The 16,676-nt window shown below is 37.2% G+C and overlaps 8 protein-coding genes across 8 annotated transcripts; 4 read left to right on the top strand and 4 right to left on the bottom strand.

Annotated features, from left to right (window-relative positions):
* Window positions 1-431: 431 nt before the first annotated feature.
* AC631_02008 (uncharacterized protein) lies at window positions 432-1,520 on the bottom strand (the record flags this gene model as incomplete). Its single annotated transcript, XM_015610838.1, has 1 exon — window positions 432-1,520. One exon carries the CDS (start codon window positions 1,518-1,520, stop codon window positions 432-434), a length of 1,089 nt encoding a protein of 362 aa, XP_015468374.1.
* Window positions 1,521-1,896: 376 nt separating this feature from the next.
* Window positions 1,897-3,177, bottom strand: PDX1 (Pdx1p; the record flags this gene model as incomplete). The annotated part of the gene is made up of 1 exon (XM_015610837.1): window positions 1,897-3,177. The coding sequence occupies one exon, from the start codon at window positions 3,175-3,177 to the stop codon at window positions 1,897-1,899; it is 1,281 nt and encodes a 426-aa protein (XP_015468373.1).
* A 596-nt stretch (window positions 3,178-3,773) lies between these two features.
* On the top strand, window positions 3,774-5,750 carry AC631_02006 (divalent metal ion transporter; the record flags this gene model as incomplete). Its single annotated transcript, XM_015610836.1, has 1 exon — window positions 3,774-5,750. The coding sequence occupies one exon, from the start codon at window positions 3,774-3,776 to the stop codon at window positions 5,748-5,750; it is 1,977 nt and encodes a 658-aa protein (XP_015468372.1).
* Window positions 5,751-5,966: 216 nt separating this feature from the next.
* Window positions 5,967-6,533, top strand: AC631_02005 (signal recognition particle subunit; the record flags this gene model as incomplete). Its single annotated transcript, XM_015610835.1, has 1 exon — window positions 5,967-6,533. The coding sequence occupies one exon, from the start codon at window positions 5,967-5,969 to the stop codon at window positions 6,531-6,533; it is 567 nt and encodes a 188-aa protein (XP_015468371.1).
* Window positions 6,534-8,401: 1,868 nt separating this feature from the next.
* PMT1 (dolichyl-phosphate-mannose-protein mannosyltransferase) lies at window positions 8,402-10,906 on the top strand (the record flags this gene model as incomplete). The annotated part of the gene is made up of 1 exon (XM_015610834.1): window positions 8,402-10,906. The coding sequence occupies one exon, from the start codon at window positions 8,402-8,404 to the stop codon at window positions 10,904-10,906; it is 2,505 nt and encodes an 834-aa protein (XP_015468370.1).
* A 223-nt stretch (window positions 10,907-11,129) lies between these two features.
* On the top strand, window positions 11,130-14,810 carry AC631_02003 (E3 ubiquitin-protein ligase; the record flags this gene model as incomplete). The annotated part of the gene is made up of 1 exon (XM_015610833.1): window positions 11,130-14,810. One exon carries the CDS (start codon window positions 11,130-11,132, stop codon window positions 14,808-14,810), a length of 3,681 nt encoding a protein of 1,226 aa, XP_015468369.1.
* Window positions 14,811-14,889: 79 nt separating this feature from the next.
* Window positions 14,890-15,387, bottom strand: TAF19 (Taf19p; the record flags this gene model as incomplete). Its single annotated transcript, XM_015610832.1, has 1 exon — window positions 14,890-15,387. One exon carries the CDS (start codon window positions 15,385-15,387, stop codon window positions 14,890-14,892), a length of 498 nt encoding a protein of 165 aa, XP_015468368.1.
* Window positions 15,388-15,607: 220 nt separating this feature from the next.
* AC631_02001 (N-acetylglucosaminyldiphosphodolichol N-acetylglucosaminyltransferase catalytic subunit) lies at window positions 15,608-16,246 on the bottom strand (the record flags this gene model as incomplete). Its single annotated transcript, XM_015610831.1, has 1 exon — window positions 15,608-16,246. The coding sequence occupies one exon, from the start codon at window positions 16,244-16,246 to the stop codon at window positions 15,608-15,610; it is 639 nt and encodes a 212-aa protein (XP_015468367.1).
* Window positions 16,247-16,676: the final 430 nt, after the last annotated feature.

Here is a 16,676-nt window from a genome sequence, read left to right as displayed (position 1 = left end):
CAAATCTTAAGATGTGAATCGTGTAGTAATGAGAGCGATATGAAATTCTATTTAATGCAACCCTTATGTATTAGACTTGATATCTTTGTAGCTAACAATTTAATTTGTGATTGTGGAAGGTTTTTGACAGGAGAACAACTTGATATTTTCTGGGGTTATTACAAATGTTTACGAAAACTGTTGAATACTAAATCTTGAAACAAGTGAATATATAAAATCATATTATCTTCAAGATATTACTATAAAAAATATATTATCGTGAATAATATATAGTACAATTTTTATATTATTATTAGTTTTTATATATATATATATTACAATTTTAAACTCTGTAGTTGCAAAATTCTTTTAGCTCGCAAAAGAATCCTGATGGAGTAAAAAGATCTACGGTTAAAAAACGTAGATTGATTTAGCACAACAATGGTTATTCACTATGATAAGTTAGGATCCCTACTCATAGAATACATATTGCTATTATTAGTTGATGAAGGGCCGTTGAGCTGAGTATTATCACCTGGAAGCGGATGAATTTGTGAATGATATGTGGCCTGAGGCCTGTAATCTCTTCCTTCTAAATGGGGCGGTGGTAAATATGGTACAGATGTTACACTCAGAATAGAAGAACCTGAATCTGAGATAGGAGATGCAGGAGAAATCAGCGTTTTTCTTGGTCGTCCTCTTTCTCTCTTCGCAATTCTCTGGCCGTTTGAATGGTATATTTCAGTATCTTTCTTCTTTCGTTGCTTAACAGTCCCATTCACCCTTATGCCTTTAATGGTCAAACCTGTTTCCTCAATTGGGAACTTTCGTGGTCTACCTCTTCTATCTTTTTTCTGAAGAAGCTGCTGTACGGCCTCATCCTCTAAGGTACGCATGGAAGTTGGTTGGTCGTATAATTTGGTTATTCCGCCATCAGCGTCGGATGCTAGAGCATTCTGTGAAACAATAGATGGCGTGGATGATACTGTAGACGATGACTTGACCAATTTATTTAGTTGTTTGAAATTAGGATGCGTTGAGTCAATATACTGATTTGTATGCGGATCAAGAATTAATTTCTTCGGGCGGCCCCTCTTCTTTTTAGAATCGTGCATAATTTGTAGAGGTTGGCCGTTAATAGAACTAAACGGGCGCTGATTCACGGGATGTTCCGCTAAATGATGCTGACGTGGAGGATGCGGAGCATGTAAAGGATGCTGAGGATGTTGGATATGCTGTTGGATATGCTGTTGATAATGCTGTTGCTGCTGTTGTAAGCTATGGAGTTGTTCCTGGAAAACCTGCTGACCATTATGTGTTTTTGGCTGTAACGCCTGTGGCGGCAAACCTAAGGGAGGGATATACATACCATGTCCAATGGATTGTATGGGTGATTCTGCAGGCGACGTGATCATATGCCCACTTGAATGAGGATATACTAATGGTCTGGTCAGGCTGAATGAATCTGTCGGTATTTTAGGTCTCTCAGAAATGTTGACATTGATATTGGTGTTGCCATTACTACTATTGGTGTTGTTCATATTATTTGTATTAGCATTGTTTATGTTATTAAAACTAGGGAAAGGAAGGTACATCTCGCCCAATTTTTTTGAAATTTATTATAATACACCTATTCTTAACTCAACAAGACAATTATATTCACCCATATGTTTATTACTGGTTGTATCCAATTGAATATAATAGAAGATTTCTCTATTTGCAACAAGACAAAAAAAAATGAAAAAAAAAGCGAAGATACAAAAAAAAAAAAAGATGAGATCGCGTGCAGGTTAAGATTTAATTGATAAAGAATGAAAATACGAAAGTAAGGTGTCTATGTTTTATACATTATTATTTCATATGTATTAATTTAATTAGTTTTTAACTTTACTCTTTCTGCTAGGGGTTCAAGAAAGATTAGTTTGTAATTTTAAGCTTTCTGCTAGGAATTTGAGAAAGTAAAGAGTCTTCAAAGTAGTCAACAAATGCTTTCGAGTCAGTTAAGGATTCGTCAAATTTAATATTGAATTCAACATTAACGCTATGCACACCATCACCTGAAGCAGAAGGAGCAGCAGTAGATGGAGAGGATAAACCTAAGATTTCATCGAACTCATCAGCAATAGCAGCTGATGATGTTGGAGATGCTACCTGTCCAAAGAAGGTGTAGTTGATTCCATAAACTTCGAATCTGTTCTTGGTAACTGGAGGAGCTAATAAGTCATCAAACACGTCAGATTCGACCAAAGAGGATGCCGAAGGCGAAGATGAGTATTGGGGAAATCTTTGGGCGTAGGTGTGTTTTATGGCTGATTTGATTGATTTTTCGAATGCGTATTGGAATTTTTCTTTGGAAATATCTTGAGAGAATTCTGAGGTAACTTCGACTGTCAAGATATTGGATGGCTTTTCTGGTTCGATGCTTTCAGGCTTGCCGGCATCCTTTGGTTTTGGTTCTGCTAACTTGATGTTCGATAAGTCTAAATGCTCTCTAGACTTGATATATTTGGCGATACTGACCACTGATTCTTTCTTTATTTCTCCGATGTATGCTAAAACATCCCCCTTTAATAATCTACCGTTAGGACCAGAAGCTGGGATTTTGGAAATGGCATCATCAGCCGAAATGTTATTTTGATGCAATAACAACTCCACAGAAGGCATGAACTTCTGGTTTGGGTTAGCGCTCGCAAATACGCCGTCTGAGTTGCCATCTGACCCACTCTTCTTTGGCTTGGTCTGTTCTGCTTGTTTCTTAGGCTGCTCTTTTGGTTGCTCCTTGGCCTCTTCCTTAGGAGCTTCCTTAGGGGTTGTCTGTGGCGCTTCTGCCTCTAAAGATGGCTTCTCTAAGCTCGATAAATCGTCACCTGGCTCTGCTAACAAAGCAATCGGTTTTCCAACTGCCACTCCACTGGCCCCATCGTTTTCCAAAACCTCCCACATAATACCATCATCCTGTGCCTCGACATCAATGGTGGCCTTGTCAGTCTCAACCTCCAACAACACATCTCCCGCTGAAAACTCCTCTCCTGCCTTAAATTTCCAAGCAACAATTCCTCCTTCAGTCATTGTAGGTGACATTGCAGGCATCTTAAATACTGACCCAGCATTCAACTTTACACTGCTATGAAATGCCGATTTCACGTATCTATTGACATTATTACGAATAATTGGTCTTAATGTACTACCTCTAAGCATATTGTCTATCCTTTATCTATATTTGATACACCTAGACAAGCTTCTTCTTCCAAACTCATCTATATATTGTTAGCGGTACTGAGTACCGGTGTATTATGTCCGACGGGTGCGACATATCCGCGACGCGACATTGTAAATGTCGCGATTTTTCTCCTGGGGATTACCGGGGGAAGCTGGCGAAGCTTGCGACTTGACACGATATTTTCCGGGAATTTGTTTTCTGGATTTTTTTCACCAGTACGAAAAAACACGGTTGTATACTAAATACAGAAGACGTATTCTTTAATAAATCATTAATCCTATAATTACATATATTGCATATATATAAATATATGGAATATTTTGACTTGGAATACACAGTTTGTTATAGTGTATCTTTTATTGTGGGTAAAACATTAAATTTGTATACTAAATAATCGAATATTTATACCACAAGTGTACTGGATTAGCAAGTCAAAATATATTAGCATAAGGAATTATTTTTATTGGCGTGATAAAAACAAGAGGATTAGTATAAGTATAGAAGCTATACTAAGAAAACGACATTACAGGAACGTACGTACGTTAAGCAAGAGAAATATACATAGATATTGAAGATGAATAGGTTGGCGAGAGGTGGTAATAGCGTTAAAGGGCTATTTGATAATGCATATTCGGTATTGAAGAAATACTCCAGATTCATTGGACCCGGGCTAATGGTTTCTGTGGCATATATGGACCCAGGGAATTATTCGACTGCTGTGGCTGCTGGTTCAGCTTACAAGTATAAATTGCTTTTCTCGATATTGCTTTCGAACTGCTTGGCTATATTTTTACAGATTTTGTCTGCCAAACTTGGAGCGGTGACGGGATTAGATTTGGCAGCCAATTGCAAAGCCAATTTATCATTTAGGGTTAACATATTCATTTACTGCTTAGCAGAACTAGCTATCATTGCTACGGACTTAGCAGAAGTTGTGGGGACGGCGATTTCGTTAAATATTTTATTCGATTTGCCGTTACTTGCGGGAGTTATAGTGACAGTCGTCGATGTATTGATTGTGTTGATGGCATACAGGCCAAAGGGCCCACTTTTATTTGTGAGAATTTTTGAGTCGTTTGTTTCAATTTTGGTTGCAGCAACAGTGGTCTGTTTTGCAATTGAATTATATCAAGTCTCACACGAAGAGGCCATTAATTTTTCTACGTGGGAGGTCATTAAGGGTTTCATGCCAAACGAGAAAGTTGTGGATATGAGCGAACGAGAAGGCGGAAATGGTTTATATTTGAGTTTGGCGATTTTAGGTGCAACAGTTATGCCTCATTCTTTGTATTTAGGTTCAGGATTAGTCCAAGCAAGATTAAAAGACTATGATATTAAGCATGGGCATTATAAGCCTTTATCGGATGAACCATCTAACTCGGAAGAAGATGTTGAGTTAGAGCATAATAACGAATTTGAGAGAAACGTACAGCCCGACCAATGTACCACTAACCTGTTTGAAAAGGATGAAGACGATGAAGAACTTGATCATTATAGACCATCAATACACTCGATCAACGATACAATGACTTATACTATAGTTGAATTAGTGATTTCATTATTTACTGTGGCCTTGTTTGTTAATTCCGCGATTTTGATAGTGGCTGGTGCTACCCTTAACAATAGCAACCATAAAAGAGACGATGATCACGACACTGATGATAGTGATGATGAAGATGATTATCAAAATGCTGATTTATTCACGATCTACAATTTATTATCCACACACTTATCTCCAACAGCAGGCTTTGTATTTGCTCTTGCTTTGCTTTGCTCAGGGCAGAGTGCAGGGGTTGTGTGCACATTAGCTGGTCAAATGGTCCTGGAAGGGTTTTTGCTGTGGAGTTTACCTCCAATTACAAGAAGGTTAATCACAAGAGGGTTGGCTATTGTTCCTTGTTTAGTAGTTGTAACATTATCGGGCCGTGAAGGCTTGTCAAACGTCTTAAATATGAGTCAAGTTGTGTTGGCGATATTGTTACCGGTTGTCAGTGCCCCATTGATTTGGTTCACTTGTTCAAAGGAAATCATGAAAGTTCCTATATTCGTTAGGGATGGTGATGAAGAGATTGATATCATGATAGATAACGATATGGATAGCGGTATTTCCAGAACAATTACTACAAGCAGCACAGCCACTTTAACAAACGGGAAGGTAAAGAGATTCAAGAGTACTGAGCCCGCGATCAGATTACAAGATTTAAGAAATTCCCATCCGTGTGCAGGGTGGGATGAAGACGAGATAGAAGCATCTGAAGAACAGCAGCGCTTGATTAGCCACAATAATGATCCTGATCGTGAGATAACTTCAAGTCTTGGTACAAACGAAATTCAATATGGCCAGCATCGTAGAAATATTTCGGCAGAAAGTGATACTTATGCTAATACCATAATTGAATCAGAAGAAGAAACATATCGTGTTAAGGGCTACAAAGATATGAGTAATGGACCTGCTACTGCATTTACGGCAGTTTTAGTATGGGGTTTTATAACTTGTTTAAACATATATTTATTGGGAAGTTTGATATTGGGATATGATGTTCCAATATGAGGTTTTAATCTGTCTCTTTTATTATTGCATTATTCTAAATAATATCGACATTTATAGATTATTAAAATAGCATTTTTTCATTAGGACTTTTGTAGTTAAGATTTGAAAAATCCAAACCCCTGTACATAAGTACTTAGATAAAAATGATCGACGAATTTTTATTCAATATGGAACAATCGATTCTAAAATTAAAGGAACAAGAATATATCATTAACAATGCCGTCGAAGTCAAACATAGACTCCTTTATTGATTTCTCGTCACAATTATTAGAAGCATACCCCTCGACTACGACTCTTTCCATAACATATGCGAATGCATTAAAGAAACAATCCAAGAATAAAGACAAAGATGGCTCTAAAATAGACACATCTAGCGATAATAACAACAAAAAAGCAACTAATTTGGTAACGTTTAAATGTTATGAACCAAATTCGGGAAAGTGCATTAAATATAGTACCTACAAAATCAAAGAATTATCTAGGTTATTGACATTTATTGGTCCTAGAGGAGTGAGTGTTTCGAACACGAAGAAGAGACCAATTGAAGATGAACAAGGTAACACTGATGCTAAGAAAACTAAGGTTGAGACAATAAATGAGCACACCAATGGGTTAGCAAGTATTATGAGTAATGTTAAATTTGATAATGAAGAACCTTTATCTACCACTATTTCAAAGGTCGATACTCCTCCAGCCGAGGAAAAAGAGGCCGTGCATGCTAATAACGAACCAGCTACTAGCAGCAGTAAAAACAAGAAGAAGAAGAAGAAGGGAAAGAAATAGGTATATAATTTATAATTTACATACCATTACATAATAAACAAAAGGATAATAATATTTAAACGTAAACAACAACAAGAAGAGATAGAATATTAATTAATATTATCAGAAAATATTAGAGATAAAAGAATAGGAACATATATCAAAGAAGTTTATCAGTATATTAATATGTTCAAATATTGACTAATGAATTGAATGGAATAAAACACTAAATAATTAAGGAAAAAGTATAATGGACATTGGGCACAACTATGTGAGATATGAACTCAACTAAAGCCACAAGACGTTGGGTACAAAAAATATTAGAAAAAAGCGCTGAAATCATATAAGGATTAATCCAGAAAATTATGGTTTGAATAAACTCTTGAATCTCGAAATGAGGGTTTCTCTCTTCACAGGTGGTTTGGTCTCAAAGTAATTCTTGCTTGAATTTGTCTCAGAAGAAGTTGGCGATGGGAATGAACCCGGAACCTTCAATATTTCGACTATTTCATCCTTGTGACTTTCCGTGTGGCTTGTCAGCTTATTTTTAGCAGGAACATTCAGCTTCGCCAAAGGTTGTTTTGCGCTAGTAGATACTCGTTGTGAGCTTGGCTCAATATTTGATACCGACGTATCAGCAGTAGAGGAAACTTGATCTTTATTTTTCGTATCAGTTGGAGTGGAGAGGACATACGAATTGACGACCGAGTTCGTTGGGGTGTCAAATTGGTTTCCATTGTCGTACTCTTCCTCATCGTCCTTCCCAGTTCCAGATTCATCCTTGAAAACTCCGCGATTGTCCTGTGGACTTTCATAAGCATCAACAACATGCTCATATTTCGAATCACTCGTGGAGTCGTTGGTGGAAATGGCTGCGAATGACAGAGTAGCGGTCAACGCATCACTATTGTCTTTAATGTGATCGACCTCACCCTTTTCCTTCACCCCGTTTCCACCTGATGCTCCCTTAACATCATTGCTCCTTCTAACGCCTCCAATACCGGCAACTTTTCCCCCCGACACGTCGTTGGTCTCGCCAGCATCCTGCTCAAATTCCTCAACCTCCACTAACTCATCGGCATCAATATAGTTGTTTTCGATCCCATTACCATCAAATTCCTTCTTGTAGCCTTCACTTGTAACCCACTCTGTTCCGTTCAAAACAAATTTGAACACAATCTTCTGTTTTTTGTCCACCCGGACTTGGTCCTTAAACGTACCTGCTTCTCTAGTCAAAGGAGCATTGGCCTTCGCCCAATTATCAAAATTACCTGTAACCTGCACCGTTTTCACATCGGGATCGCTGCTAGGCCTATTTCACGTTAATATTCTGAATTTTTCATGTTTGTCAAAAATTTCACTTTTTGGCTATCCTCCTCGATACCACACCACGGATCACTTCATTCCTTGTGTCTCTCATACATACCATTCGATTAAATAAGTATAATAAGTCATCTTCTCTAATACTATCTCTGCCTCCTTTCAAGTTCCTTGAATATATTGAAATGTTATATAAATGCCCAACAAACTGAAAATCAACACAAATCTCCCTAATATAATGGCTGTAAAATTGTGATTCGTATTTGTTTGATAAAAACAGTCCGCCTGCGTAGACCCTAATGTATGGGTGTACTGATGTATAGCCAGTTTCGGACGATAGTTGATCCCTGAGAAATTTTTTGGAGGGCCCGGAGTTCGACCCTGTAACGCGAATCGGTAGAATGTCGTAAATATGTCGGGGAAAATGTCTCAATTTGATGACATAATCCACTGAAAAATTATCTCAGCCAAACGCGTATAGAACAGGGTGTAAGTAGTTGTTGATATAGCTAACAAAGTAGTGGTATTCAATTGTTTCAAAACGATAATCATAACTACCGTACACGGATATGAGTAAGAGAAGCAGTAGGCAAAATGCAGCTGCTAATGCTGCAGCTGCCGCTCGTAAAGGACAAGATAATACGGGCATTTTGACAATTGATCCAGTTATGGAGCCTCAATTCGAGAACGGACAGTATAGAGAATATTTGGTGACCACAGCGCTGCCATTGTTGAGCAAGAAGCGTAATATGACGTCCAAGGAGTATCTTTTGGTTGCAGGGTTATTGGTGTGTGCGTTCTACGTGAGATGTTCGAACTTGGCGTACCCTAACTCGGTGGTGTTTGATGAAGTGCATTTCGGAGGGTTTGCACGGAAATACATTTTGGGGCAGTTTTTCATGGATGTGCACCCGCCATTGACCAAGATGTTGTTTGGAGCTGCCGGTTTGATCGGGGGATTCAAGGGAGACTTTGATTTCAAGGCGATTGGGAACGAATTCCCTGCCACGACGCCTTATGTGACAATGCGTTATTTCCCGGCATTGATGGGCGTGGGTACGATTTTGTTGTGCTATTTGACATTGAGAAACTCTGGATGTAGACCAATTGTATGTCTTATTACCAGTGCAGCCTTAATGATTGAGAATGCAAATGTGACTATTTCCAGATATATCTTATTGGACTCTCCATTGTTGTTCTTTATCGCGTCAGCAATCTATACGCTTAAGAAGTTTGAAGTCCAAGTTCCATTTTCTTTCGGTTGGTACAGATGTTTGGTTGGATGTGGTATTGCTTTAGGATTAGCAGTCAGCTCCAAATGGGTTGGCTTATTCACTATTGCCTGGGTTGGTGTATGCTGTATCTACCAACTCTGGTTCATCATTGGTGACTTGTCTGTCAACTGCAAGAAAGTGGTGCACCATTTTGTTATCCGTGGTGCCTTGTTATTAGGTATTCCTATTTTCTTATATTTGTTATTCTTTTCCGTTCATTTTAAGTTATTGGCTAATGAAGGTGATGGATCTGCTTTCATGTCCAGTGCATTTAGAGCTTCTTTGAAGGGTAATGCTATCCCAAGAGATATCACTGCAAACGTTGGATTTGGTTCAATTGTTACCATTCGTCATTTGGAAACTCAAGGGGGTTATTTACATTCTCACAACCACTTCTATCCTGCTGGTTCAAAGCAACAGCAAATTACGTTATACCCTCATTTAGATTCTAACAATGATTGGATTATTGAACCTTATAATGAAACCATGCCTGACACCTTTGTTCCTATTACTGATGGAATGAAAATCAGATTGAAACATGTTAACACAGGCAGAAGATTACATTCACACGATGAAAAGGCCCCTGTCAGTGAAAGAGATTGGCAAAAGGAAATTTCGTGCTACGGGTTTGACGGATTTGACGGAGATGCTAATGATGACTTCTTTGTCGAGATCGTCGAAAGTAAGTCGGCACCTGGTGAAGCCCAATCTAAGTTGAGGGCATTGCAAACTGTTTTCCGTTTAAGACACGTTATGACTGGACATTATGTTTTTTCAAGTACTGTTAAATTACCTGATTGGGGGTTCGAACAACAAGAAGTCACAGCTGCTTCACAAGGTTACAGACCATTAACAAACTGGTATATTGAAACTAACAAAAATACCCGTGTCAACAGCACAATTGAAGAGATAGTCAACTACCCTGTTCTTTCATTCTGGGATAAAGTTGCAGAATTACATAAGAGAATGTGGAAAATCAACCAAGGTTTAACTGACCACCACAACTGGCAATCTTCTCCACATGAATGGCCATTATTGTTAAGAGGTATTAACTATTGGGTTAAAGATCACAGACAAGTTTACTTTTTGGGTAATGCAGTCGTCTGGTGGGCTTCTTCCGCAGCAATTGTCACTTTTGCAATACATTCCTTATTCTCCATTGTCAGATGGCAAACAGGTGCTCAGGTTGCTGGAAACAAGCATGTCTTCAACTTCAATTCGCAAGTGTTCTTATACACCGTTGGTTGGGCATTGCATTATTTCCCATTCTTCATTATGGGTAGACAATTATTTTTACATCACTACATCCCTGCTATTTATTTTGCCATATTAGCATTGGGTCACTTTTTTGATATTCTTGTCAGTTACCTCACTGCAAAATATAAGGTATTAAACAAGGTCTCCTATGGTGCTTTGGGATTATTCTTAACTTTCGCCTTGGTATTTTATGCTCAATATTCTTCACTTATTTACGGTTCTCCATGGACTCGTGAAAAATGTGAAGCTTCCAAGGCTATAGGAACTTGGGATTTTGATTGTACTACTTTTTTGAACAACATCAACGAGTACTCAACTTTACTCACCACCGCTACACAAACCCCAATCCCAGAAGATCCCGCAGCACCAATCGATGCACTTGAAGCAAAGGAAGCGAAAGAAACTCCTCAAGCTGCTCAAAAAAAGGTGGCAAAAAAAGAGGAACATCAATCGCAGGCTGAAGATGCTGAGGAGCCAAAATCCGATGAAAAAGTTGAAGAACTTGTTCCACCATTAGCTGTCGATCTTGAAGAGACAAAATAATTATTCTAGTTTACATTTACGTAGATATCTCAATACATTTCAAATAATATATCTTTTATGTCATATCAGGAATCAGAATTTATCATTAAGTCCGTAATCGTTACTCACGTGATTATTAACATCAGGAAAATTATATTCGTTAGATCGATAGGCCATTTCGATTACTTTTATAGTTTACAACTCCTTTCACTTAATACCAACCTTTCTTACTTGAGATTCGAATATGTCAGAGGTGGAGAATAATTGCCGAGTATGTCGAGGTGAAGGAACACTTTCTCAACCGTTGCTACATCCTTGCAAATGCCGTGGATCTATTAAGTATATTCATCAGGATTGTTTGCTAGAATGGTTGAAGCATTCCAATAAATCCACAAAGAAGTGTGATATCTGTAATACTCCGTATAAATTTCGAACTATTTATGACCCACAGATGCCTGAACGGATTCCAATTAAGTATATATGGGGAAAATTTCTTGAAGTTGTTTCGTCGACTACCATCAAGAGCTTGTCAATTTTGCTCTACATCACATGTCTCATAATTCAAGTACCGCTATTTTGGAAGTTTATGGGCCGTATTGCTACATGGGCAATTGATGGGACGTTACCAAGAGCGAATCCAACTTTTCTAGAGGCTTTGCTATTTGGTGAATTGGACTTTCTGAATTATGATCTACCATCGAGTACGACGAAGGTGTTTTTGTTCAAATTAAGAAAATTTGTTGATTATACCTATTTCAGTGGAATTCGTTATATTTTGATGTACGTGATTATTCATTTAGCTCTATTTGTCGAACACGAATGGGTTGTGAGAGATGAGGGTTATACCAAGCTTTTGCTTCGCAAAATTGGCAAAGAGCCCAGAGCTAAATTGGTTGATATGTTGCAGCAGGCATTGTCAGGATTAAGAAATGATGGCGAAGCAGGTAATGCTGAAGCAAATGATAATGTACAGAGATTGGAAATGATAGCAAGAGCAATAAATGATTTACAAGAGCAACCTAATAATGGCCAACACGAGGAATTATTAAGAAGAGCTATTGAACAGGATGATAGGCAGAATAATGAACGCGAAAATGTTGAAAATGTGAATCCAAACTTATTTAACCATGAGAATGGGGTAGAGCAAAATGTAAGAGATCCAACCGACGATGAAGTGGAACTGAATGATGAAAGAAGAACAATTTATTTGCGTCCTGAGACTGAGCAAAATCAGGACCAGCAAAATCAAGTAGACGGACACTTGAATGGAGAATACCATGAAGAACAAAGAGACGAAGTCAGGAATGGTAATGCAGAAGACCTTCTTGCTCAAGCTGATCAAAGAATTGACCAAAATGACTTGTTTGAGCAGAATCCATTTGAAGAAGTCAATGAAATGAATATGGATGACGCCGAAGATGACTTGAATGGTGGAGGTGGGGACATTTTACAGCTTTTAGGTATGAGCTTAAATTTGAGCAGTCCAATTTTCCTTATGGTTATGTGTGACGTTATTATTTGCATATACTTATTTGTGACATACTTGTTTCCACATATGTTGGGTAGCCTATTTGCAATAACTACTGGTATGACATTAAGGTTACTAAATTCTGTTGTATTTAAACGGGTTTATCCCACATCTTTGATAGAGAAATTTAATTCTATCATATTTATGGATAATGATAAAATTCAAAAGACCGGAAATGACTTTCTTGATTTTACTTTATTCACAGTCTTTGAAGTTATAGTTAAGCCATTATCATCTACATTTCGCCGTTTAATAATTGACCAGGATTTATCGCAGCCTACATTAATAGAAAGAATTATTTTGTTGACGATTGGTTATAGCATTATTGCTTTTGTTGTATACAAATTTATGAATAGTTTGATATCAGGAGCTAAACCAGTTATGGGTACACCAAGGAAGCTCTATAAAATATTATTTGAAGTAGCGTCTACTACTAAAGTGTTCATTATATTTGCTATTGAGATCTTTTTTTTCCCCGTATATTGTGGCTGGCTATTAGATTTCTGTATTGCCCCAATACTATTGTCCCACTTTTCTAGTATTAGTGATGATGGATCCGTTACTTTTACTATATTATTATCTTCTGAATTGGAAGTCTTGCAAATTCATTATATCCGCGTGGTTTTGTATTGGTTATCGGGAACTCTTTATATGCTATTCTTTGCATTATTTGTTGGAATGATAAGGGGCCAAGTTTTGCGTCCCGGAGTTTTGTTTTTTATTAGATCACCAGATGACCCTAATGCCCGTTTAATACATGATGCATTAATGAAACCATTGATGTTGCAGTTATCTCGCATATATTTAAGTGCTAAGGTATACACTGGATTTATTTTAATAGGAATTGGAGGTGTTACATGGGGCTTAAGGTATTTGGTAACACCACCAAAAGATATTACTTACAACGTTATGTTACCATTGCAAATTCCTTCTGTTATGTCAGTTGCTATTACATGTATTGCGGTGGGTGATATTATTTTAAATAAGCCTTTGATCACAGCTTATTGTCAGTCATATTGGGCAAGAATTTTCGAAATATCCGCCCACAAGTTGCGTTTATCACATTTTATATTAGGAAAACCAATAGCGCAAGAACGTGGATATATTGTTTACAGAAGTGCGTTTCATAAATTGTTGGGCCTTTCACAACCAGACTATTCAAATCCAGTTACCTATAGAGATGCTTTACGTATATTTAAGACGGATAATCTGGTAAATGCTTGTTTTGTTCCAGATGGTAATTATGTAAGAGCACCAGATAATGATACTGTTACAAGGAAATTCATAAAAAAATTGTTTGTATCGGTAACTAAAGATGATAAGCTATTATCTTCCAACGAAACTCAAGATTCTAATAAAAATGGATATGAAACTGATTCCGATGACGATGAGATTAATACCGATGATGCCTACACGATTGTGTATAGACCTCCAAATTTTAAGTTAAGATGCCTTGGTCTCATTTGTATGTTGTGGGTATTCTCTGTTATATTAATATTGGGAATCATTTTCGCAGGTTTAATAATCGGGAGACCGGTTATCAAAGCATTTACCATATTGCTAGACCTTACAATTACAACTGAAAAATCTTTAGATATCTACAATACACTTTTTACTCTAACTGAATTTGACTGGAGGTTGGCTGATATATCCTCCATTTTTATTGGGATCAAATTCGAATTAGCCGTGTTGAAATTTATCGACGACCGAACCAAGCTGGCCACCGATACAGGAGTTAATAATGAAGTAAACGTTGAAGGAATTGGTGAAGTAAGAAATGATGAACAAGGAATTATGGCATTAGGCAGAAATTTCGTTCCTCGATTTGGCCAAGTAATTGTTGCCTCGTTTATTGTGTATTCATTGTCGTCAGTATTATGGATTTTGTGGGTTTTATCAGTTCACAAATTTTGTATTGATTTGCCATTAAGAATGTACACTGACAATGTATATAATAATGATAATCCAGGGCATGTGTTGATGGAATTTTTATTAACAAAAACTGCAGTTGTGATTCACCTTATTGCTGGATTTTGGACAGTTGTTCCATTCTGCTTATATTTCACAGTAGATTTGAGAAATGGAATGTTGAATGGATTAGGATTTAGAGATTCTATTTGGAAGTCTGGCTTGAGTACAATATTAATTAACTTTGGAATTGTCCATGTGCCTGCTATACTATACACTTTATTTAAACATCGCCAGGAATCTTTGGATTCAATGATGCTTGAAGGAAATGATGCATATGTCTGGTGCGTTACATTAGCATGCTTCATAGCTATTAAATTAGTAACTGGGGCCAACAGATTAATTAATAGGATCAACGAGCAAGTCAAAAACGAAAGATACGTGAAAGGAAGGGCTATAGAAAATATTGATATACCAGATGAACAGTGAATTTTACTTATATTTTGTAAATATGCAAAGCAATTAAATAAATATTTAAGGAGATAGCTTGTACTTGTAGTATGTAATCTTAGTTCTCATCGGACCCTTCGTCGTGCTGTCTTAATGTTACATTTCCTGTAACCTTTCTTTTCTTTTTCTTTGGATTAGGTTGTTCGTATTTATGCTTATTATTGTCATCATCATTATCGTCATTATCTTTCTCAATAGCACTTATATTCGATACTACATTCTTATCATCAAATATCTTCTTAGCCTTCTCAATTTTTTGACTTTGATTTATAATATATTCCAATCTTGATAATTTATATGGGTCATTTCTTAAAGCAAAAGGAAAATCGTCAATCTTAACTCTAGATCTTCCTTGATTTCTAGCAAATTGTAGCGTCGTATGACATAAATCGCTGAGATATGTTACTAATGTCTCTTCCAATGCATTTACTGTTTGGTCCGAAGAATAAGGTCCATCACCTAAAGAATACAACAATTGCTCAATATCCCTGGTAAAAAGACGTTGTTTTCTTCTTCTCTTCGTATTCGTTATAGGAGGTTGGGTATTATATGACATTCTTGTAAAGAACCATCATAGCTGACACTATAGGACTACTTATACAGAAGAAATACCAAGTATTCATATCGGTAACCACACTACCACACAATCTATGCTAAAGGTGTTGCATTCTATACTATATACCAATAAATGCTAGCTACAGAACGCATGTAAATGTTACCATTATATGATAAAAGAAGGCAAAGATATCACCTGTCAGTAACGAAAACCTAATTGTTTATCTTACTAGCTCATGATAAACAATACCTTCTACTTTGGTCTTACTACATTCGGGGAGTCTGGTGAAGACTTTGGATCCAGACAAAATTTCAGAAATGTACCCCTTTAATGGACCCAGCTTCATATCTTCGATTGCAATTTTTTTACAGCACCCCAACTTCACCAATTCGTCGGCCACTTCCTCTTGATGCTTGTTCATCAATTTATCATTCGTGACCACGATTAGGGGCTTTTCCAACCGCAATGTGTCTATAATAGACCCAGTACCTGCATGGGAAATTACCAAGTCAACTTCAGATATTATTCGGCAAATATCGTTCGAAAATGGGAAAACCACCATTTCAAACCCATGATACTTACTCGAACGGTATGTCACCACATTACTATCGTATTGCAGGGCCTTCACCTCCTCCAATTGTAGATGTTGCGTCAATTCCTGTTCTTCCACACACAGCTTATAGTATTCTTCACTTATGTGTCTATTTGTGCCGGTTTCGATTTCATTGCCGTACTGCACTATCATTCTGGTGATCCCATTTCCAATGATAGCCTCTACTACAAACTCGTAGTTTGTAATCACCTCGAGTAATTGCCTAAAAGTTACGGTGGCACCGCTTGTGAATAATATGCTTCCCATTCTCAAAAGTGATTTCGCTTATCCGAAGAATTCCCGGTTATTCAGACTAGGCGCTCACCAGCTCTAAAACCAATATTCTAATAGGATAGAATGACAGGTGAATGACAAAATGATAGTATATAGCTCTTATTCAGCTCTTTTTCAGCTCTTTTTCAGCTTTCTTCAAGTCCTCAACACCAATTATGTCTACAGTAGAGTTCCAGCCAATAGATACCTGATCTAGATGGTTTCTGCTGTGAAGTGTAATGATAATATAATGTCGTGTTTATCAGTTTCTTTTTTTTTTCTTTTGTGTAGGAAAATGTCGGAAGCCCAAAATATTAGTTCAGGCCTTCATCGGACATATATAATATCAATTTTTTGCAAAACTTACTAAACAACAAGTTGAATAGACAAGACATATACGAGACATATTTTATATAACCTGGAT

Source organism: Debaryomyces fabryi (assembly GCF_001447935.2).
Source record: "Debaryomyces fabryi strain CBS 789 chromosome Unknown contig00031, whole genome shotgun sequence".
Taxonomy (NCBI): Eukaryota; Fungi; Ascomycota; class Pichiomycetes; order Serinales; family Debaryomycetaceae; genus Debaryomyces; species Debaryomyces fabryi.
This window is presented reverse-complemented; position numbering and strand designations above follow the sequence as displayed.